An 18,071-nucleotide genomic window follows, 5' to 3' on the forward strand; every position below is an offset into this window, starting at 1 on the left:
TTGATAATACTGACATACATTTTAAATTCATTTTGATACTGCACATTGCGTGTAGTTAAGAATAAATGCGCGTGCTTTTCATTTGTTAGATATCGGTCTTATGTCTCTTTGAATATGGTAGTACTGCCTTCGTAGCATTAGGAGCACACATTTGACGACCACAATTGACAGCGCACTACAAAATCCGGAAATTTCGCCGAATCCTGCTTTAATATTATCTCTCTTTCAAAACTTCCGGACATATCTTGTGCACGTGTGACTACTCATTGCAGCGTTTCGGAAATGAATCAGGTTACCAGAAGAAGAGTTGTGCCGTGGAAAAACAGGTGAATTATAAAATTAACGCTTAATCTGCTCATGTATGAAGGGATGTTATAATGTAGTTACTTTAGTCCATGCCACCTACCATTGGCATTGACTCTACAAACTGACAAATACGTGTCTATATCGTCGATCTGACTTGTTAGCTGAACATTCCGAGATCGATTTAGTCTGTTTGCGATTGTAATAATTTAGTACATATTGATAGGAGTAATGTTTTTGATTCTTGAATCGAGTCGTTATATGGGTTGACTGCTACTGACTAATAGCAGCAAAGTCAAAAATGTGTTTTACACCTAACTGCCTAGTTGTCATTACACAATAAAAATCCCCTTTAAGCTTGACAATTGACATCTTGTAGACTCACTCTTCATTGATAATTTTGATCCTCTCACAACATGCTGTTAATATATAGCCAACAAGTTTTCTTGAAATCTTGTTTTCTTTATAGAAGGATATGGACATATATTTTGCACTAAAAGATGCAGCACTAAAAGGCGATTCCTTCTCAGAATATGACCACCAACTCACACTTATTACTGAAATGTGTTGTATATTGTAGGAAAGAGTTTGAATGTGTATACAATGAGGTGTTTGGAAATGATCCCCGGCAACAAACACATGCTGTTGGAAGGATTGATGTCTGGAGAAGCAGGTGATCACACAATATTTTCATATCAAGATTTCAAATATATTACCTGTACTTAAGAGTATTTCACATATAATTTTTTATAGCCTACTTAGATTAAAGAGCCACAAGATTTTGTCTTCAGTACTGAAGGATAGTTTTATATGATTTCTACAGTACATTTGTAGATATTAATAATTCATAAAAGTATTGTAAAATTAAGATATCAATAAATAGTATTACACTGCATACACTTTGTAGACTTCCTAAAACAAAGTTAAAAGACTGAAAATTCATTTGAAGGAATAGAAAATGAAGACAATTTTCAAATATGAATATGATCTTACAAGATGTGAAAAATTAAAAAACCAAAATAAGGTATAAAGAAAGTAATGGAAGTTTGACATTTTGTAACCTGCCTTGTGATAAGATAGGAAAATCCTTAGTAACTTGATTATCACTCTGAATGAAACATTTTGCATGAAATGTTTGCCGCTTACATACCTGGTATAGTATGGGAACTATGAATCCACTAAGCATCAGTAATTTTTTTTAGGATTTTTTCAGCTGAGTTAAGAAAACACTATTTCCATAATTTGGATGTCCTAATACTTAAAGATACCTAAAGATATAGTGAGTGCTCAAAATTTTAGCGAGTTCCAAAGGAAAATCACATGTCCAGGACTGAAATATCTGAGTCCCAAAAATCACAGAAGCGCTAAGAACATAATTAATTATACTAGATTCCACAAATTATATAATGAAAAAAAAAATTCTATTGGGAGAAATCCATAGGGAGTCGTAGCCCATCAAAATCAATGATGAAGTAGTGCATTCAAAGGTTATTGAAGTAAAAGACCTTGAAATCAAATCTATTACCAGGTATATAGTTTTCACAGCTGCAGGTATTTAGATATGTTCTGTTTTATGTTTGAACATTATTTTCCAAAAAATTGATTTTGAAATATTTAAACTTATCCAACGGAATGGATTACCTGGCGATTCTAGTATTTTTACTGAATGGAGCAGATGATGACACAGCCAATATAAAATCAGGTTATTTAATGACTTTGTGTGTTCTTTTGGTTCAAAAGTGGTTGTAGGCTTGCTTTCTTATTACTTCTTTTTTGTTTTCCTTCATTGTTTGCCCATAAATCTGTCTTTGGTTTTTTTTCTTAATCATGTATATTTTAATACATTGTATAACATATTATGTTAAACAGAGGTTCACACATAATTAAATTACTTGGTTAATGTGACTGTAAAATGTAATTCGGAATTAATTTTCATACATTTTGAGACTTCTATCTTGTCCTACATTTTTATTGCTGGTGTTAAGACCTATCTTTTTCTTCTCTAGGGCATTGCACAAAATTCCTGTAGCCATTGACAGCACAGCAGCCATTGTTCATGCCAAGCTTCACCATCAAAAGGCAGTCCAGTTAAAACAAGATAGGCAACAAGATAATGAAATACGCTCCTCATACAGCCTGGCTGTGATCAGGTGTGTACACTGAACTCATCAAATGTTCGATGATAGTTACTCTTAGAAACACACTAAATGATGATGCTTGTCAAATTCATTGGGAATCAATTACGTTTCTTATACAAACAAAAAATGTGTTGATAACATGTCTTACCTCAAATAAAAATAGAGGTTATTGATGTGAATGAATAACTTGAGTTTCATATTTACTTTAGATTGGTATAGGATCACATATACTTGAAAAGCCATTGTGTTTAGTATGTTTCCTATCAATAATAGATAGAACAATAATCTTTTTAAATATTTGTCATTTACATTATATTTTCTCTCAATAACTACTGGTGGAAAGAGGACTGAATGTTTTATTTTTTAAATATTTCATTTACAGGTTTGTTAATCATATAACTGAGAAAGGCCAGACAGGGGAGTATGCACTTCCTATTCATGTTATAGCCAGTCAGGTAGTTATATATATATCTTGGTCGATGACCTGTCTATCTATTCTTTATTGTAACACTACTTTGTTATTGATTTATCTAGACCTAAGGATCGTAGAGCACACAGAGAAAAAATTTGAGTTAAATTTCTTTCGAACCAACCAATCTACAGTGTATTGTGGATTTACTTAACAACTAATAAAAACAGAACAGGTCTCAATCCCTGTCATACTTGGGGCATTACTTAAAATATAATAAAGTATATGAATAGACCTTTCTCTCCATGATTGTTGTCCTGGTTATAGTTGTCCCCCTTTCAATGTAAATTATAAATTCCAATATATATTTGAAATGTGGGATAGAATACCTGATATTTAATACTTTCCTTGTATTGGATAATTAGCACATACTGAATTGAAAAAAAAATGAATTTTGAATTGAAATAAATTGGATCTGTTGTAAGGTTGGTGTGCCAGAATGGATTGTACATCTGCGACATGATGCCACCCATCGACATCTGCCTCCTCTTCCCATGCTCACGTCAGCCTGTGATTGGGCATTGTCATGGCTGAAGGTAGAGTTATATGTCCACCTTTAAATGAGTGCTTTCCTTGCTCATTGTAACTCATTCTTAGCTTTTGTATGAGTACTGTCTTGATGCTTACTACAAATTATATCCAAAGGACACTTTCCCACCGAGGTGTCCCAAGCACTGTAAAAGTTCTGAATTTCGAAGGGTTTTGATTGTTGCCAGTTTCTAAGGATTGAATGAAAGCATGAAAAAATCAGTAGCTAACTTAAAGCTAAAATAAACTGAGAAAAAATAACCTGTTTATTGATTGTGTGAAAAGTTTGTGTTTTCTTCTCCAATCTTTTGATAAAACCACAAAAATTTGACCATTAAAAAAAAACATTTTTACAGTACATGTAACTGGTATCTTAGATTGTGTTTGGACATTCCTCTGGCTTAAGTCATGATGTATATGGACAGGAATTATACTTGTGAACTGGTATCTAAGATTGCCTTTCCATAAGCAGATCAGCATTGTAAAAGTCATTAATGGAAGTAAAATCTGCTGTACTAGAAAAATAAAGCTTTGCATTCGCAATCTCATGAAGAAATTAATTTGGAACTTTACATCATATCTGTGTGAACAAACACTAAGAAAAAAGAAAAAAGTTTACATTAAAAAGGTTTTCAGTTATGTAAATTGAAATCATGTTTAATTTTGACAGGGGATTTGATTTCTTGTATTTTCATTGTCAGTGTTGGCTATGATTTTGTTCTGTGAAGGGAACAATATTCAAAGTCCATTGTAATTTCAGGCAGAATTTTGGGAAAAGCAACTGAATTCCATGGCTTCGAATGTTGATGGAAAGAGAACAGACTCATCTGATATACTTGATATACGGGTAATCCTAGAAAGATATCAGCAACATAAGTTGCAGGTAAGGTAACAAATTGCAACAGGTATTTATTTTATAGAGTGAAAGCAAGTGCAGAAGATTAACATTATGTAAAATTCTTGATAAAATTTCAAAATCTTTCATTGACAAAAAGATTTAAACATTGCCTATTAAAGTCATGTTCCTATACTTACAGAAGTTGTATTATGAGATCTATTGGTCATCAGTCAAGGCTAAAATATCAGCTGTCACATTATAATACTTTAGAAATACTTCTGTACAAGGTGTAGGGAATACATTTGTCATCACGTCAGTGACACTCTACTTTAATCTGATTTCACCTGTAGTTTGACACTTAGATGATTTATGTGATACTGTAAATTTGTACATATAGTGCACACTTTTGTTAGGCAAAACTGTCGTGTCAAAAAGGGGGTGCATACTATGTGCAGGAACATGCCATTCTTGGGGTTATCATTCTGGAGTTCTCTGTCTGCCATATCGGATTACCTCCCTTCACATAGTTATAGTTTGCGTCGTCAGTGTGTCCTCACATAACAACTTGCATAGCTGGGTCACACACACATCACTGTTAAATGTTAAATTAGATTTTATTTTATTTTAGGAAATAGATGAGAAAAGTTTCAAAGATTATTCTTCAAAAATTGTAAAGAACTTTGAAACAGTTCCAGTTCAGAATAGGTAAGTATTAATGTATTGATTTTAGTATGAAAATATTGTAAAGAACTGGGAAATTTTTATTGTTAAATAGGTAGGTATTGTGTGTGTTACTGTGTGCTACACAGAAATCATAAAGGAGTTGGAAAGAGGGGTGCCAGTTGTTTAAAATCTGCAGTATCTTAGGAATGTTAGATATTTCTGGTACCTCTGAGGACTGAATCAGTAGTAGAATAAGTAATAATGTTGAAATAATTGATGGTGCTTACAAATGATATCCAATGATTTATTAAACTTTGTGATATCTTGTGGATATTTTCAATGTCCAATATACATACTCCAATTGTAGTATGTACCACCATCAAAAAATAAATTCTGTAACATTTCTTTCCTTTTCAACAACGGGAAATAACATTAAACTTAAATCTAACACTCATGCTGCTTTCTTCATACATTCTTGATTGTTTAGACACCAGTTGGTGACCTGTCTGGTAGAGGAGGGTTTTATCATTCCAACACAGGAACAGCTACAAGCTTTAAGGATTGATCCATCCAGTAAGTTCAGTATTTTATTTATCATTTCAGTATCATCTGAAAAATCTGTTTACTTTATAGCCTGTTTGATATACATCCCATTTATCTGTTAGATAGATTTTGGTAGTGTGGCATCATCACATGATTTTAATTTAAATGATTTCTACATGATAATTATACTCCCCACTTATTGATCAGGGTTCGGTTGGGCTATAGTAATCATTTTGTCTGTGTGAACACCATGACGCTTCCCTCCACCCATCCATAACATTGTGTATCCGATAACCTATGAATCTCTGGACAAATTGGGTTCATATTTACATTTGTTTACAAGATATCTAATGACCCTTAGAACAGATTTGGTTTACATTCACAACATAGCATCTTACCACCAAGGTCCACCCAGACATCTGTGTAAACTGTAAAATAGGTGAGCGATTCAGGCGTATTGGGCCTCTTGTTTGCTGTTACTGTCAAATATTTTAGATCTGTTTTAATAATTTAAATAACAACCGTTGCTATTGCTCTGCTATCACATGTAGGTCTTTATAGTCAGATGATCATCAAGGATCATGGGCATCTTGTAAGAAATTCATTGTCAGTGCATTAACGACTTCATTCCTTGAGGAACTCTTCATTCCCTGAGGGATTCTCATCAAATGTCACACGTCTATGAAACATCATATAATCTTGGACAAGTTTGCCTTTCAGGGTTGTTGGGTCAATGTCTCTTACTATTTTATGGGATGTCATGGAATATTTTACTTCGTTTTTACAGAGTTGGAAAAGCCAGACTGTGCTCTCCCTCACATGCTTATCCTGTTCTGGAAACCAGTTCTTCAATTTCTTCATCAACTTAATCTCACGAATAGTCTTTTGATCAAGCTGGCATCAAAAGTATCAACAAAATTCAGTATGCAGGATTACGTAATGTGTGGTTGGATTCACCATATAATCACATCAAATGAACAAGCAAGTAAGTTCAAACATGCAGAGAAAAATGTTGTGCTCTACAGATCTACAGATGTAGAGGCTTTCAAGATTGATACAGATGAAAAAAATAAAAACCAAAAAAAAAATAAAAAAATGAAGAAACATCCTGTATTGCTGATAATTTTCACTGGTCAAAATTTTGAAATTAAAATTTCACAATCTGCATGTAACAGAACATCAAATATACACATTTCTCGTTATTTAAAAGATTTAAGTTTTTGGATCACATTATAAAAACCGCTGTATAACAAAACTATTATTCCTGCAAAAATAACCAGCAATTTAGTACCTAGAAAATGCATTCAAGTCTATTTTGTGACTTCCATGAAAAATTTATACTTTTCCTCTACTTGATACAAACATAAAATTTGAATCATTGAATAACATTAATAGTGCTGCTATATACTAGCTAAATTATCATCATATCAAGGACATGGCAAACGTTTTAAGAGATTTAATATACATATAATACACATAATCAGAGTACCAACAGATACACAGTCAGAGTACCAACAGATACACAGTCAGAGTACCAATAGATACACAGTCAGAGTACCAATAGATACACAGTCAGAGTACCAACAGATACACATAGCCAGAGTACCAACAGATACACAAAGCCAGAGTACCAACAGATACACATAGCCAGAGTACCAATAGATACACAGCCAGAGTACCAACAGATACACAGAGTACAGATACACAGTCAGAGTACAGATACACACAGATACACAGATACACAGAGTACCAATAGATACATACACAATAGATACACAGCCAGAGTACCAATAGATACACAGCCAGAGTACCAACAGATACACACAGTCAGAGTACCAACAGATACACACAGTCAGAGTACCAACAGATACACAGCCAGAGTACCAATAGATACACAGCCAGAGTACCAATAGATACACAGCCAGAGTACCAATAGATACACAGTCAGAGTACCAATAGATACACAGTCAGAGTACCAATAGATACACAGTCAGAGTACCAATAGATACACAGTCAGAGTACCAATAGATACACAGCCAGAGTACCAATAGATACACAGCCAGAGTACCAATAGATACACAGTCAGAGTACCAATAGATACACAGTAGATACACAGTCAGAGTACAAATAGATACACAGTCAGAGTACCAATAGATACACAGTCAATACCAATAGATACACACAGAGTACCAAATAGATACACAGTCAGAGTACCAATAGATACACACAAGAGTACCATAGATACACAGCCAGAGTACCAATAGATACAACAGATACACACAGATACACAGTCAGAGTACCAATAGATACACAGTCAGAGTACCAATAGATACACAGTCAGAGTACCAATAGATACACAGTCAGAGTACCAATAGATACACAGTCAGAGTACCAATAGATACACAGCCAGAGTACCAATAGATTCACACAGCCAAAGTACCAATAGATACACAACCAGAGTACCAACAGATACACAGTCAGAGTACCAATAGATACACAGTCAGAGTACAAATAGATACACAGCCAGAGTACCAACAGATACACAGCCAGAGTACCAATAGATACACAGCCAGAGTACCAACAGATACACAAAGCCAGAGTACCAACAGATACACATAGCCAAGAGTACCAACAGATACACAGAGTCAGAGTACCAATAGATACACAGCCAGAGTACCAACAGATACACATAGCCAGAGTACCAACAGATACACATAGCCAAGAGTACCAACAGATACACACAGCCAGAGTACCAATAGATACACATAGCCAAGAGTACCAATAGATATACACAGCCAGAGTACCAATAGATACACAGTCAGAGTACCAATAGATACACAGCCAGAGTACCAACAGATACACAGAGTCAGAGTACCAATAGATACACAGTCAGAGTACCAACAGATACACAGTCAGAGTACAAATAGATACACAGCCAGAGTACCAATAGATACACAGTCAGAGTACCAATAGATACACAGCCAGAGTACCAACAGATACACAGCCAGAGTACCAATAGATACACAGTCAGAGTACCAACAGATACACAGCCAGAGTACCAATAGATACACACAGCCAGAGTACCAACAGATACACAGTCAGAGTACCAATAGATACACAGTCAGAGTACAAATAGATACACAGCCAGAGTACCAACAGATACACAGCCAGAGTACCAATAGATACACAGCCAGAGTACCAATAGATACACAGCCAGAGTACACAGCCAGTACAGATACACATAGCCAGAGTACCAATAGATACACAGCCAGAGTACCAACAGATACACAGTCAGAGTACCAATAGATACACACAGCCAGTGTACCAACAGATACACATAGCCAGAGTACCAACAGATACACACAGTCAGAGTACCAACAGATACACAGCCAGAGTACCAATAGATACACAGCCAGAGTACCAACAGATACACAGCCAGAGTACCAATAGATACACAGCCAGAGTACCAACAGATACACAGCCAGAGTACCAATAGATACACAGCCAGAGTACCAATAGATACACAGAGTCAAAGTACCAATAGATACACACAGCCAGAGTACCAACAGATACACACAGCCAGAGTACCAACAGATACACAGAGTCAGAGTACCAACCGATACACATAGCCAGAGTACCAACAGATACACAGAGTCAGAGTACCAACAGATACACAAAGCCAGAGTACCAATAGATACACATAGTCAGAGCACCCACAGATACACATAGTCAGAGTACCAATAGATACACAAAGCCAGAGTACCAACAGATACACAGTCAGAGCACCCACAGATACACATAGTCAGAGTACCAATAGATACAGAGTACCAATAGATACACAAAGCCAAGTACCAACAGATACACAGATACACCAGAGTACCAGATACAACAGATACACAATAGATCAGAGATACACACAATAGATACACAGCCAGAGTACCAATAGATTCACACAGCCAAAGTACCAATAGATACACAACCAGAGTACCAATAGATACACACAGCCAAAGTACCGACAGATACACAGCCAGAGTACCAACAGATACACATAGTCAGAGCACCCACAGATACACATAGTCAGAGTACCAATAGATACACAAAGCCAGAGTACCAACAGATACACACAGCCAGAGTACCAACAGATACACACAGCCAGAGTACCAATAGATACACAGCCAGAGTACCAACAGATACACAAAGCCAGAGTACCAACAGATACACAGCCAGAGTACCAACAGATACACAAAGTCCAAGTATGTTTCCATTCATTTGTAATACACCATTTTGGTCATGATATAACAATACACTTAATTATGAAATGAATTTGCATATTAAATGCAAATGCATTTCATAATTCAGCATTTTGCTTTTTTTTTTCTACAGATACCAAAAATGCCAATCGAAATTCAACAAGACTGTATAAGAGGTCTGTACCCCTGAAGTTTCGTCCTGTGCTTGAGTCACTCCTTTATATCCCATGTGACTACACAATCCCTCTAATCAAACGGTAAGTCTTGGAAACAAATCCAGGCATGATAGAAAATGATTGTAGTTGGGCTGTATAGAAAGATACAATATGTATGCTTTAAGAGGATACTACTAAAATGCATTATGGAAAACATATCACCATTTTTGCCATGTCAGAAGATACTACACCATGACGTTATGAAATGAGTGTATTTTTGCAATTTTGTGGACCTGATTATCTTATACACAGTAACATTGAGATATACAAAGTATTTAACATATGTTCAAACTAATATCATATTTTTTTCATTTATAGATTATTAAATCTTGGCAAAGAGAAAGAATACACAGAGAATCAGATTACACAGATTGGCACTCTTATGGACCAACTCCAGCCCTCTGTACCTAAAAGACAGCCTGAAGCTGACAAAGTGGAACAGAATTCACAAGCAGGGCAAGCAGATACTAACAAACTGGGACAGAAAAGAACTTTTACACTCGCGGATCAGGATAAAATTGTCTACAATGTGGAAGGCAAGCAATGGACTCCTTATGATTACTGACATTTTTTCTTCTTATGAACAGATATTATCCAAAAAAAAAATCACAACACAAGTACTCTGAAAATCAGTATGCATGATTGATAATAAGTCCACTAACTTCATCAAATTATATTTGTTTTCAAATCAAAAATGGATTTTTATGTAGACAAAAGTTGAGCAAACTGAATAGTTTCATTTTTGTGAGACAAATGGAACAAAAGTTTGAGTCAAAATGCTCTTTGATGACAGATTGTATTATGGTATACTGTACACTGTCCACAGTCTGTCACGTCATGTTACAGAATTTTTCAGTTATTTTTAACAGAGTTATGCCCCTTCTATTGGCATATATGAAAAGGCAAGAATATTTTAATTTTCTGCTGAATTCCTTTCAAATTTGACACGGAGATTCAAGATTTAAATGGATTTGACATATATTAAGGATTTTCATGTGACCCAGTATTAATGATGCCACCTTATTGCCAAATAATGGCATTAATTACAATTACAATGAATGTACAATTGTGTATTTCCTTTTAAATTTGGTGATAAAATGGAGCACATCTCCCCAACAAATTCACATGGTATTTTATGACATTTGTATTAAATGTGGGTAACATATTTTATTAGAATAAGTAAGGTATATAAATAATGAAGGGAGAGAGCAGGAATACAAAATTGACAGAAGATCATATGCTATAGATACGAGGTTGCTTCTTGTATCTCCATGCCAAACTAATACCCAAATTTACCAATCTGGTTTGACCATTATTTTTGTTTCATAGACTTTTTATTAATCATTGATTAATTGACTGCATAACTTCAGACTTAAGATCAAGGAAAAAGAGGTGTGAACGTTCAGACGACAACGTTAATGCTGTTAAAGATTCATCCTCTGCTGCCTGTGCACAGCCATTATGGCAGTTATGTGAAGGTAATTCTGCTGATAGAATATTTCACATATATTCTGTTTCTCATTTGGTATGGTGACTGATAAAGGCGGTAAAGGTATTTTTCAATTCAAGACCATAAGACCCTCAATTAGGTATCCTTGAGCTAAAGGGCCCTAAACTAGGTGTCCCTAGGGCAAGGGGCTCTAAGACAGGTATCTTTGGGTCTTCACTCACAACCTAGGACCCAAAAATAACTTACTTTGGGTCCTTACACCGGAAACATACCTGCATGGCCTTGATCAGTTACCATACTTTGGTGCCCAAGAATGTGACACTGAGATTAGATATTAAATTATCCAAGTGTTTTACAAAAAAACTGATAATGACCTAAAATCAGTCTTGATTTACAAATAGTTATTATCTGTTGTTTATACTATAAATATATAAAAGTTCACCATCATCAGTGATGGGTGTTAGTGGGGAGGTCAAGTTCACCATCATCAGGGATGGGTGGTTAAAAGGAACATGTTTAAAAGCTCTGATTAAATTTGTGTTTTTAATAGGTAACAAGTACTTGTTTAGCTTTATTTTCACTATAAGCCTATGTTTCTTGTAAACAAAGTTGCAGGTTTTTATTTAGGTTTGACATTTTATGATTTCCCTATAAACAAGGTAGGAGGTACCTGCTATCTCTACTGTACTTTGATTCCTTGTAGATCATGTAGATTGGTCACAGGTTCCAATAGGGATACTTCCTGGACAAACTCTGGACTACATGACCCTTGACATGTCAACAAATAATGGGGATGGTTATCCCCCTGACTTGCCAACAAATATGGAGGAAACTTTCTCACATGACTTATCAAATATGGAGGAAACTTTCTCACATGACTTATCAACAAATGATGAGGGAGATTTCTACGACCTTGAGGAGCTGTCTTGTGAAGAAGAAATAGACAATGAAATCAAATTGTGAGTATAACTTTGATTTGATGTCTGAATGGGAACATACCAGTACTTTAATTTTGAAGTAGTATTACATATCATTCATTGGTACATGTAGTTACTGCCACCTAATGACACTTTTGTCTCCTAGTCTGGACACCTCTGAGGCAACATTTAGGACTTAAGATTTCTGATTTGATTATTTTATACCCCATGCTATTGTATATGGATATTTGTAGGAAAGATGTCTTGATAGTAGTCCCTTACCAGTATAACCAGAGGGGACTAAGGTTTGTGTTACGCCCTACCAATACTATCAGAGGCAACTAAGGTATGTGTTGGTCCCTACCAATACTATCAGAGGGAACTAAGGTATGTGTTGGTCCCTACCAGTACTATCAGAGGCAACTAAGGTATGTGTTGGTCCCTACCAGTATAACCAGAGGGGACTAAGGTTTGTGTTACGCCCCTACCAATACTATCAGAGGGAACTAAGGTATATGTTGGTCCCTACCAATACTATCAGAGGGAACTAAGGTATGTGTTGGTCCCTACCAGTATAACCAGAGGGGATTAAGGTTTGTGTTACACCCTACCAATACTATCAGAGGGAACTAAGGTATGTGTTGGTCCCTACCAGTATAACCAGAGGGGATTAAGGTTTGTGTTACACCCTACCAATACTATCAGAGGCAACTAAGGTATGTGTTGGTCCCTACCAGTATAACCAGAGGGGACTAAGGTTTGTGTTACACCCTACCAATACTCTCAGAGGCAACTAAGGTATGTGTTGGTCCCTACCAGTACTACCAGGGTGGGCTTTAGGTTTGTGTCACACCGCTACCAATACTATCAGAGGGGACTAAGGTTTGTGTCACACCACTACCAATACTATCAGAGCGGATTAAGGTTTGTGTCAAACCACTACCAATACTATCAGAGGGGACTAAGGTATGTGTTGGTCCCTACCAGTACTACAAGGGAGGGCTTTAGGTTTGTGTCACACCGCTACCAATACTGTTGGAGGGGACTAAGGTTTGTGTCACACCACTACCAATACTATCAGAGGGGACTAAGGTTTGTGTCACACCACTACCAATACTATCAGTGGGGACTAAGGTTTGTGTCACACCACTACCAATACTATCAGAGGGGACTAAGGTTTGTGTCACACCACTACCAATACTATCAGTGGGGACTAAGGTTTGTGTCACACCACTACCAGTACTAGCAGAGGGAACTAAGGTTTGTGTCACAACACTACCAGTACTAGCAGAGGGAACTAAGGTATGTGTTGGTCCCCATCAGTACTACCAGAGAGGGCTTTAGGTTTGTGTCAGTCCCCCACCAACACTACCAGAGAGGGTTAAAAGTATTTGTCAGTCCCCTTCTAGTACTACCAGAAAGGGTTAAAAGTGTGTTTAAGTCCCCCACCAGTACTACCGGAAAGGGTTAAATGTCTGTTTCAGTCCCCCACCAGTACTACCAGGAAGGGCTTAAGGTTTAAGTCAGTTCCCCACCAGAACTACCAGAGTGGGTTAAAAGTGTGTTTAAGTCCCCCACCAGGACTACCAGAAAGGGTTAAAAGTCTGTGTCAGTCCTCCACCATTACTACCAGAAAGGGTTAAAAGTCTGTGTCAGTCCCCCACCAGTACTACCTGAAAGGGCTTAGGTTTGTGTTGGTCCCCCACCAGTACTATCAGAAATGGTTGAAAGTCTGTGTCGGTCCCCCACCAGTACTACCAGAAAGGGCTTTAGGTTTGTGTCAGTCCCCCACCAGTACTACCAGAAACGGCTTTAGGTTTTTGTCGGTCCCCCACCAGTACTACCAGAAAGGGTTAAAAGTCTGTGTCAGTCCCCCACTACCAGAAAGGGTTAAAAGTCTGTGTCAGTCCCCCATCAGTACTACCAGAAAGGGTTAAAAGTTTGTTTCAGGCCCCCATCAGTACTACCAGAGAGGGCTTTAGGTTTGTGTCTGTCCCCCACCAGTACTACCAGAGAGGGCTTTAGGTTCGTGTCGGTCCCCCATCAGTACTACCAGAAGTGACTATAGGTTTGTGTCGGTCCCCCAGCAGTACTACCAGAGAGGCTTTAGGTTTGTGTCTGTCCCCCACCAGTACTACCAGAGAGGGCTTTAGGTTTGTGTCGGTCCCCCACCAGTACTACCAGAGAGGGCTTTAGGTTTGTGTCGGTCCCCCTCTAGTACTACCAGAGAGGGCTTTAGGTTTGTGTCGGTCCCCCACCAGTACTACCAGAGAGGGCTTTAGGTTTGTGTCAGCCCCCCTCTAGTACTACCAGAGAGGACTATAGTTATCAGTGTCAGTCCCCCACCAGTGCTACATGTGGAGACCATAGGTTTGTGTCAGCCCCCCACCAGTACTACATGTGGAGACCAGAGGTTTGTGTCAGTCCCCCACCAGTACTACATGTGGAGACCAGAGGTTTGTGTCAGTCCCCCACCAGTACTACATGTGGAGACCAGAGGTTTGTGTCAGTCCCCCACCAGTACTACATATGGAGACCAGAGGTTTGTGTCAGATCCCTTCTAGTTTTGCCAGGGGGAATGTACGTTTGCTTTTTCTTTGGCATATCACATTTTGAACCTGCAGCATTTTGTGTGTTATGTCATCTTTCACATGCTATGTGTTTCATATTTTGATCAGTGTCTGTGATGTATTTGTGACAAAAAAATCTCAAATATTCTATTTTCAGGTTAGAAGAGACTTGCCACCATGATTCTGTTACCGTTTCAAGTGCAGCCTGGTCCTTGGAACAGTTATCTGAAATAAAACAGGGCGTTCGGCTTTTATGACACGTGCAATAGACACTTCTCAACATGACCACTTAATAAATACAGCACTACTAATTGTGTGTTGTTATGCAATAACATATGTGTTTAATTGTTTATCATGTCATGGTTGTAGTGAAGACCTTTACACATCATTTTTAGATAAACCTAAGCTGCCTTCAAGGAAAAGAAAGCATCAGTGAAAAAATTACAACTATGATTGTTTCTAGATCATATCAACCATTATAAAGTGTGTATGACAGCCCAACTGACATATGTTAAATACTGGTACAACTCTTCAGATTTCCATACCATCTTAAATATGATGCAGAACCGATATGGCCATTCGAAGTCTATGATCTTTATGTGTAAAGCTGTTGTAGATGTAGTTCAAAATTATTCTGAACTTCGGTCTTGTCTGTTAACTTTTCACATTGTGAGCTTTTCTTAAGAACCGCTGGACTTGTACAAAACAAATGTGGTCGCTAGCACCAGTTTCAAAAGGGGCATAACAATTGCACAATTCATGTTTCCTTCCACAGTGGGGACAACGGGGAGGGACCAGAACAGTGAAAAAACAATTTTAGAATGTTCATCTCTTCTATGAGACATCCATGAAATAAGCGCTTGATATGGTTGTAATATCAAAGAGTAGCTCGATCAAACAGCAGTTTCTGGATTTACTATATAGCCTCCAGAGATCGGAGCCATTTTCAAGGTCGAGACCTCTCTGCTTGGTGCTTTCTTGTAATGATTGGTGACCTTGTAAGTGAGTTAGAGAGTCGAGGTCTTGGGCCTAGGATAAAAGACATACATGTGCCTTGTGTTTTACTAGCTGATGATACATTAGTATTGTCAACCTCTATAGGTCTGCTCCAAAAAGAATTAGATGTAGTTTATTCATATTCTACTAGATGGCGTATTAACTATAATTCTACAAAGAGCTCTCTGGTAGTATTTCAATCCCAACGTCGACGAGTACCTTTAGATGATTTTAGACATATACAATGTAAAATTGGTTCTGATATAATCCCAATTACGTCACAGAAAACTTGCGCTGGGATAACGTTTACTAGTAACTTGCACTCAGGAAGTAGTATAATGGACGCCTGTGTAAAAGGAAGAACTAACTTGAATTCACTTTTAAATATCGGTATTCACCCCAACGGACTTAATCCCATAGCAAGTTTTAATATTATCAAAAGTGTTGTATACTCAAGTATGTTGTATGGATGTGAACTTTGGAATTCATATACTAAACGAGCTGTGGAAGAGCTGGAACGCACACAGAGATATGCATGTAGACGTTGTCTTGGTCTCCCCAAAACCTCCTCCTCGGCAGTGACTGTTCAATGTCTAGGATCATTTGATATATGGAGTGAGGTGGAGAGACGAAAACTATTGTTTTGGAACAAATTGTGTTTAGGAAGTGCTAAGTTTTTATGGAAAACGCTTTTTATAATTAGATTGTGCCAATTTATGTATAGTGGTTAATCATCCGCTCAAGCAGGATTTCTGCCTGATATATATAACATAATGGTTAAATTTCACATAGAGTCTTTCATTAATGATTATATCTTTAATACATTCGTACCACCGACAGTGTTGGAAACGTTTCATTAATAACTTTGTATATGACTTTTATTTCATAAGATGGAAAGATAGACTTAAAACACGTGAAGAACTCCAGAGATATGCCACTATCCACAGTGAGCAGGGTATGGACCCGATATTCCATTTAAGCACCAAAGGAATTTGGCAATAATTAGTATGGGATTTAGTAGAATTATTGAAGTACTCGTTATCCAGCGAAAACGAAACAGTGAAATGTGAGATTTGTAATAAAATAAGCAGTGATATAATGCTACATTTTATTCTTGAATATCCTGGTTTATACCTAAGTCGGGATAAAATGATGGATGGTGTTGTAAATGCGATTGAGGTTTCGTCATATATAAAATTTTCAGAACTAAGCATTGAAGATCAATGTAGTTTTTTGCTTGGTGATCGCTCACAAGTATGTTTGACTGATATAGAATGGGAAACTCTGATGATGGCTAGAAATATCAAATGTATGGTCTGTGAAATGTAAAGCCTAATATTATAGTCGTTAACATATAATGTATATCTAAGTGTGCATTAGTATTTAAATCGATAATGTAAAGATTATGTTGTAAGTAGTTTAAAATTATGAATTGTACATGTAAAAAGTAATATACTTTCAAATGTATTTACATATAAAATACGACTTATTTTGTAAAATGTTTTGACAACATATGAAATCTCTGCAAGGAGGAAATAAAGAATGTCCGGCTGTCTATCTGTCTGTCTGTCTATGGTTGTAATATCAAAGAGTAGCTCGATCAAACCGCGGTTTCTGGATTTATTGTACAGCCTCCAGAGATCGAAGCCATTTTTAGGAGTCCGAGAATACTGAAACGCCTTTTGTTGTTATACCTGTTGGACATTATCTGCATTATGATATCAGTACAGCGATAATTATAGCTCGCCGGTAATATCGCAACAATGAAACGCGTGATTCACTCGTTAATACAATCACGATACTAATATTGACTGTAAAGGTTATCGCACGATTTTTGTGTAGTAAGGAATTTAAGACAAGTGTGTAATACGTCACATCATATATTATATCCTTTTCAACATGGCTTCCGCAAATCAAGATTATATGAAAAGTCAACTAATTAAATTTGTGGATGATGTAACCACTAACATGGACCTTGTTACCTGACAATCTCATTAAGGACTTCTCCAATGCCTTCGATAAATTTCGTCACTGTCTTCTACTTTAGTTAAGGCACTATGGTATCTGCAGCCAGGTTACTTACTGGATTGAAGCAACGTTACCCCGGCCTTAACATACAGTCATGTAAGAAATGGGACACATATTTGCAAGATCTGTGCGAAAGCCAATTCTATCCTTAGCATTCTATACA

The 18,071-nt window shown here is 37.0% G+C and overlaps 1 protein-coding gene across 1 annotated transcript; it reads left to right on the forward strand.

Moving 5' to 3' along the window:
* The first annotated feature begins 262 nt into the window (after positions 1–262).
* Positions 263–15,209, forward strand: LOC132563978 (ribosomal biogenesis protein LAS1L-like). The gene is made up of 14 exons (XM_060228731.1): positions 263–326; positions 884–976; positions 2,310–2,453; positions 2,824–2,896; positions 3,336–3,446; positions 4,199–4,321; positions 4,905–4,981; positions 5,427–5,512; positions 6,270–6,467; positions 9,866–9,989; positions 10,266–10,483; positions 11,318–11,425; positions 12,101–12,356; positions 15,042–15,209. Exons 1-14 carry the CDS (start codon positions 283–285, stop codon positions 15,139–15,141), a joined length of 1,755 nt encoding a protein of 584 aa, XP_060084714.1. The 5' UTR covers positions 263–282; the 3' UTR covers positions 15,142–15,209.
* Positions 15,210–18,071: the final 2,862 nt, after the last annotated feature.

The sequence above is a fragment of the Ylistrum balloti genome, unplaced genomic scaffold (assembly GCF_031769215.1).
Source record: "Ylistrum balloti isolate Yb309-2 unplaced genomic scaffold, AGI_CSIRO_Ybal_v1 Utg371944, whole genome shotgun sequence".
NCBI classification, from domain to species: Eukaryota; Metazoa; Mollusca; class Bivalvia; order Pectinida; family Pectinidae; genus Ylistrum; species Ylistrum balloti.

Bases quoted from the DNA above. Each gene is read 5' to 3' on its own strand.
- LOC132563978 (XM_060228731.1), top strand. From the start codon at position 283: ATGAATCAGGTTACCAGAAGAAGAGTTGTGCCGTGGAAAAACAG. The intron at 6,468-9,865 runs GTAAGTTCAAAC...TTTTTTCTACAG, and splicing joins CACATCAAATGAACAAGCAA to ATACCAAAAATGCCAATCGA. The intron at 12,357-15,041 runs GTGAGTATAACT...TTCTATTTTCAG, and splicing joins ATAGACAATGAAATCAAATT to GTTAGAAGAGACTTGCCACC.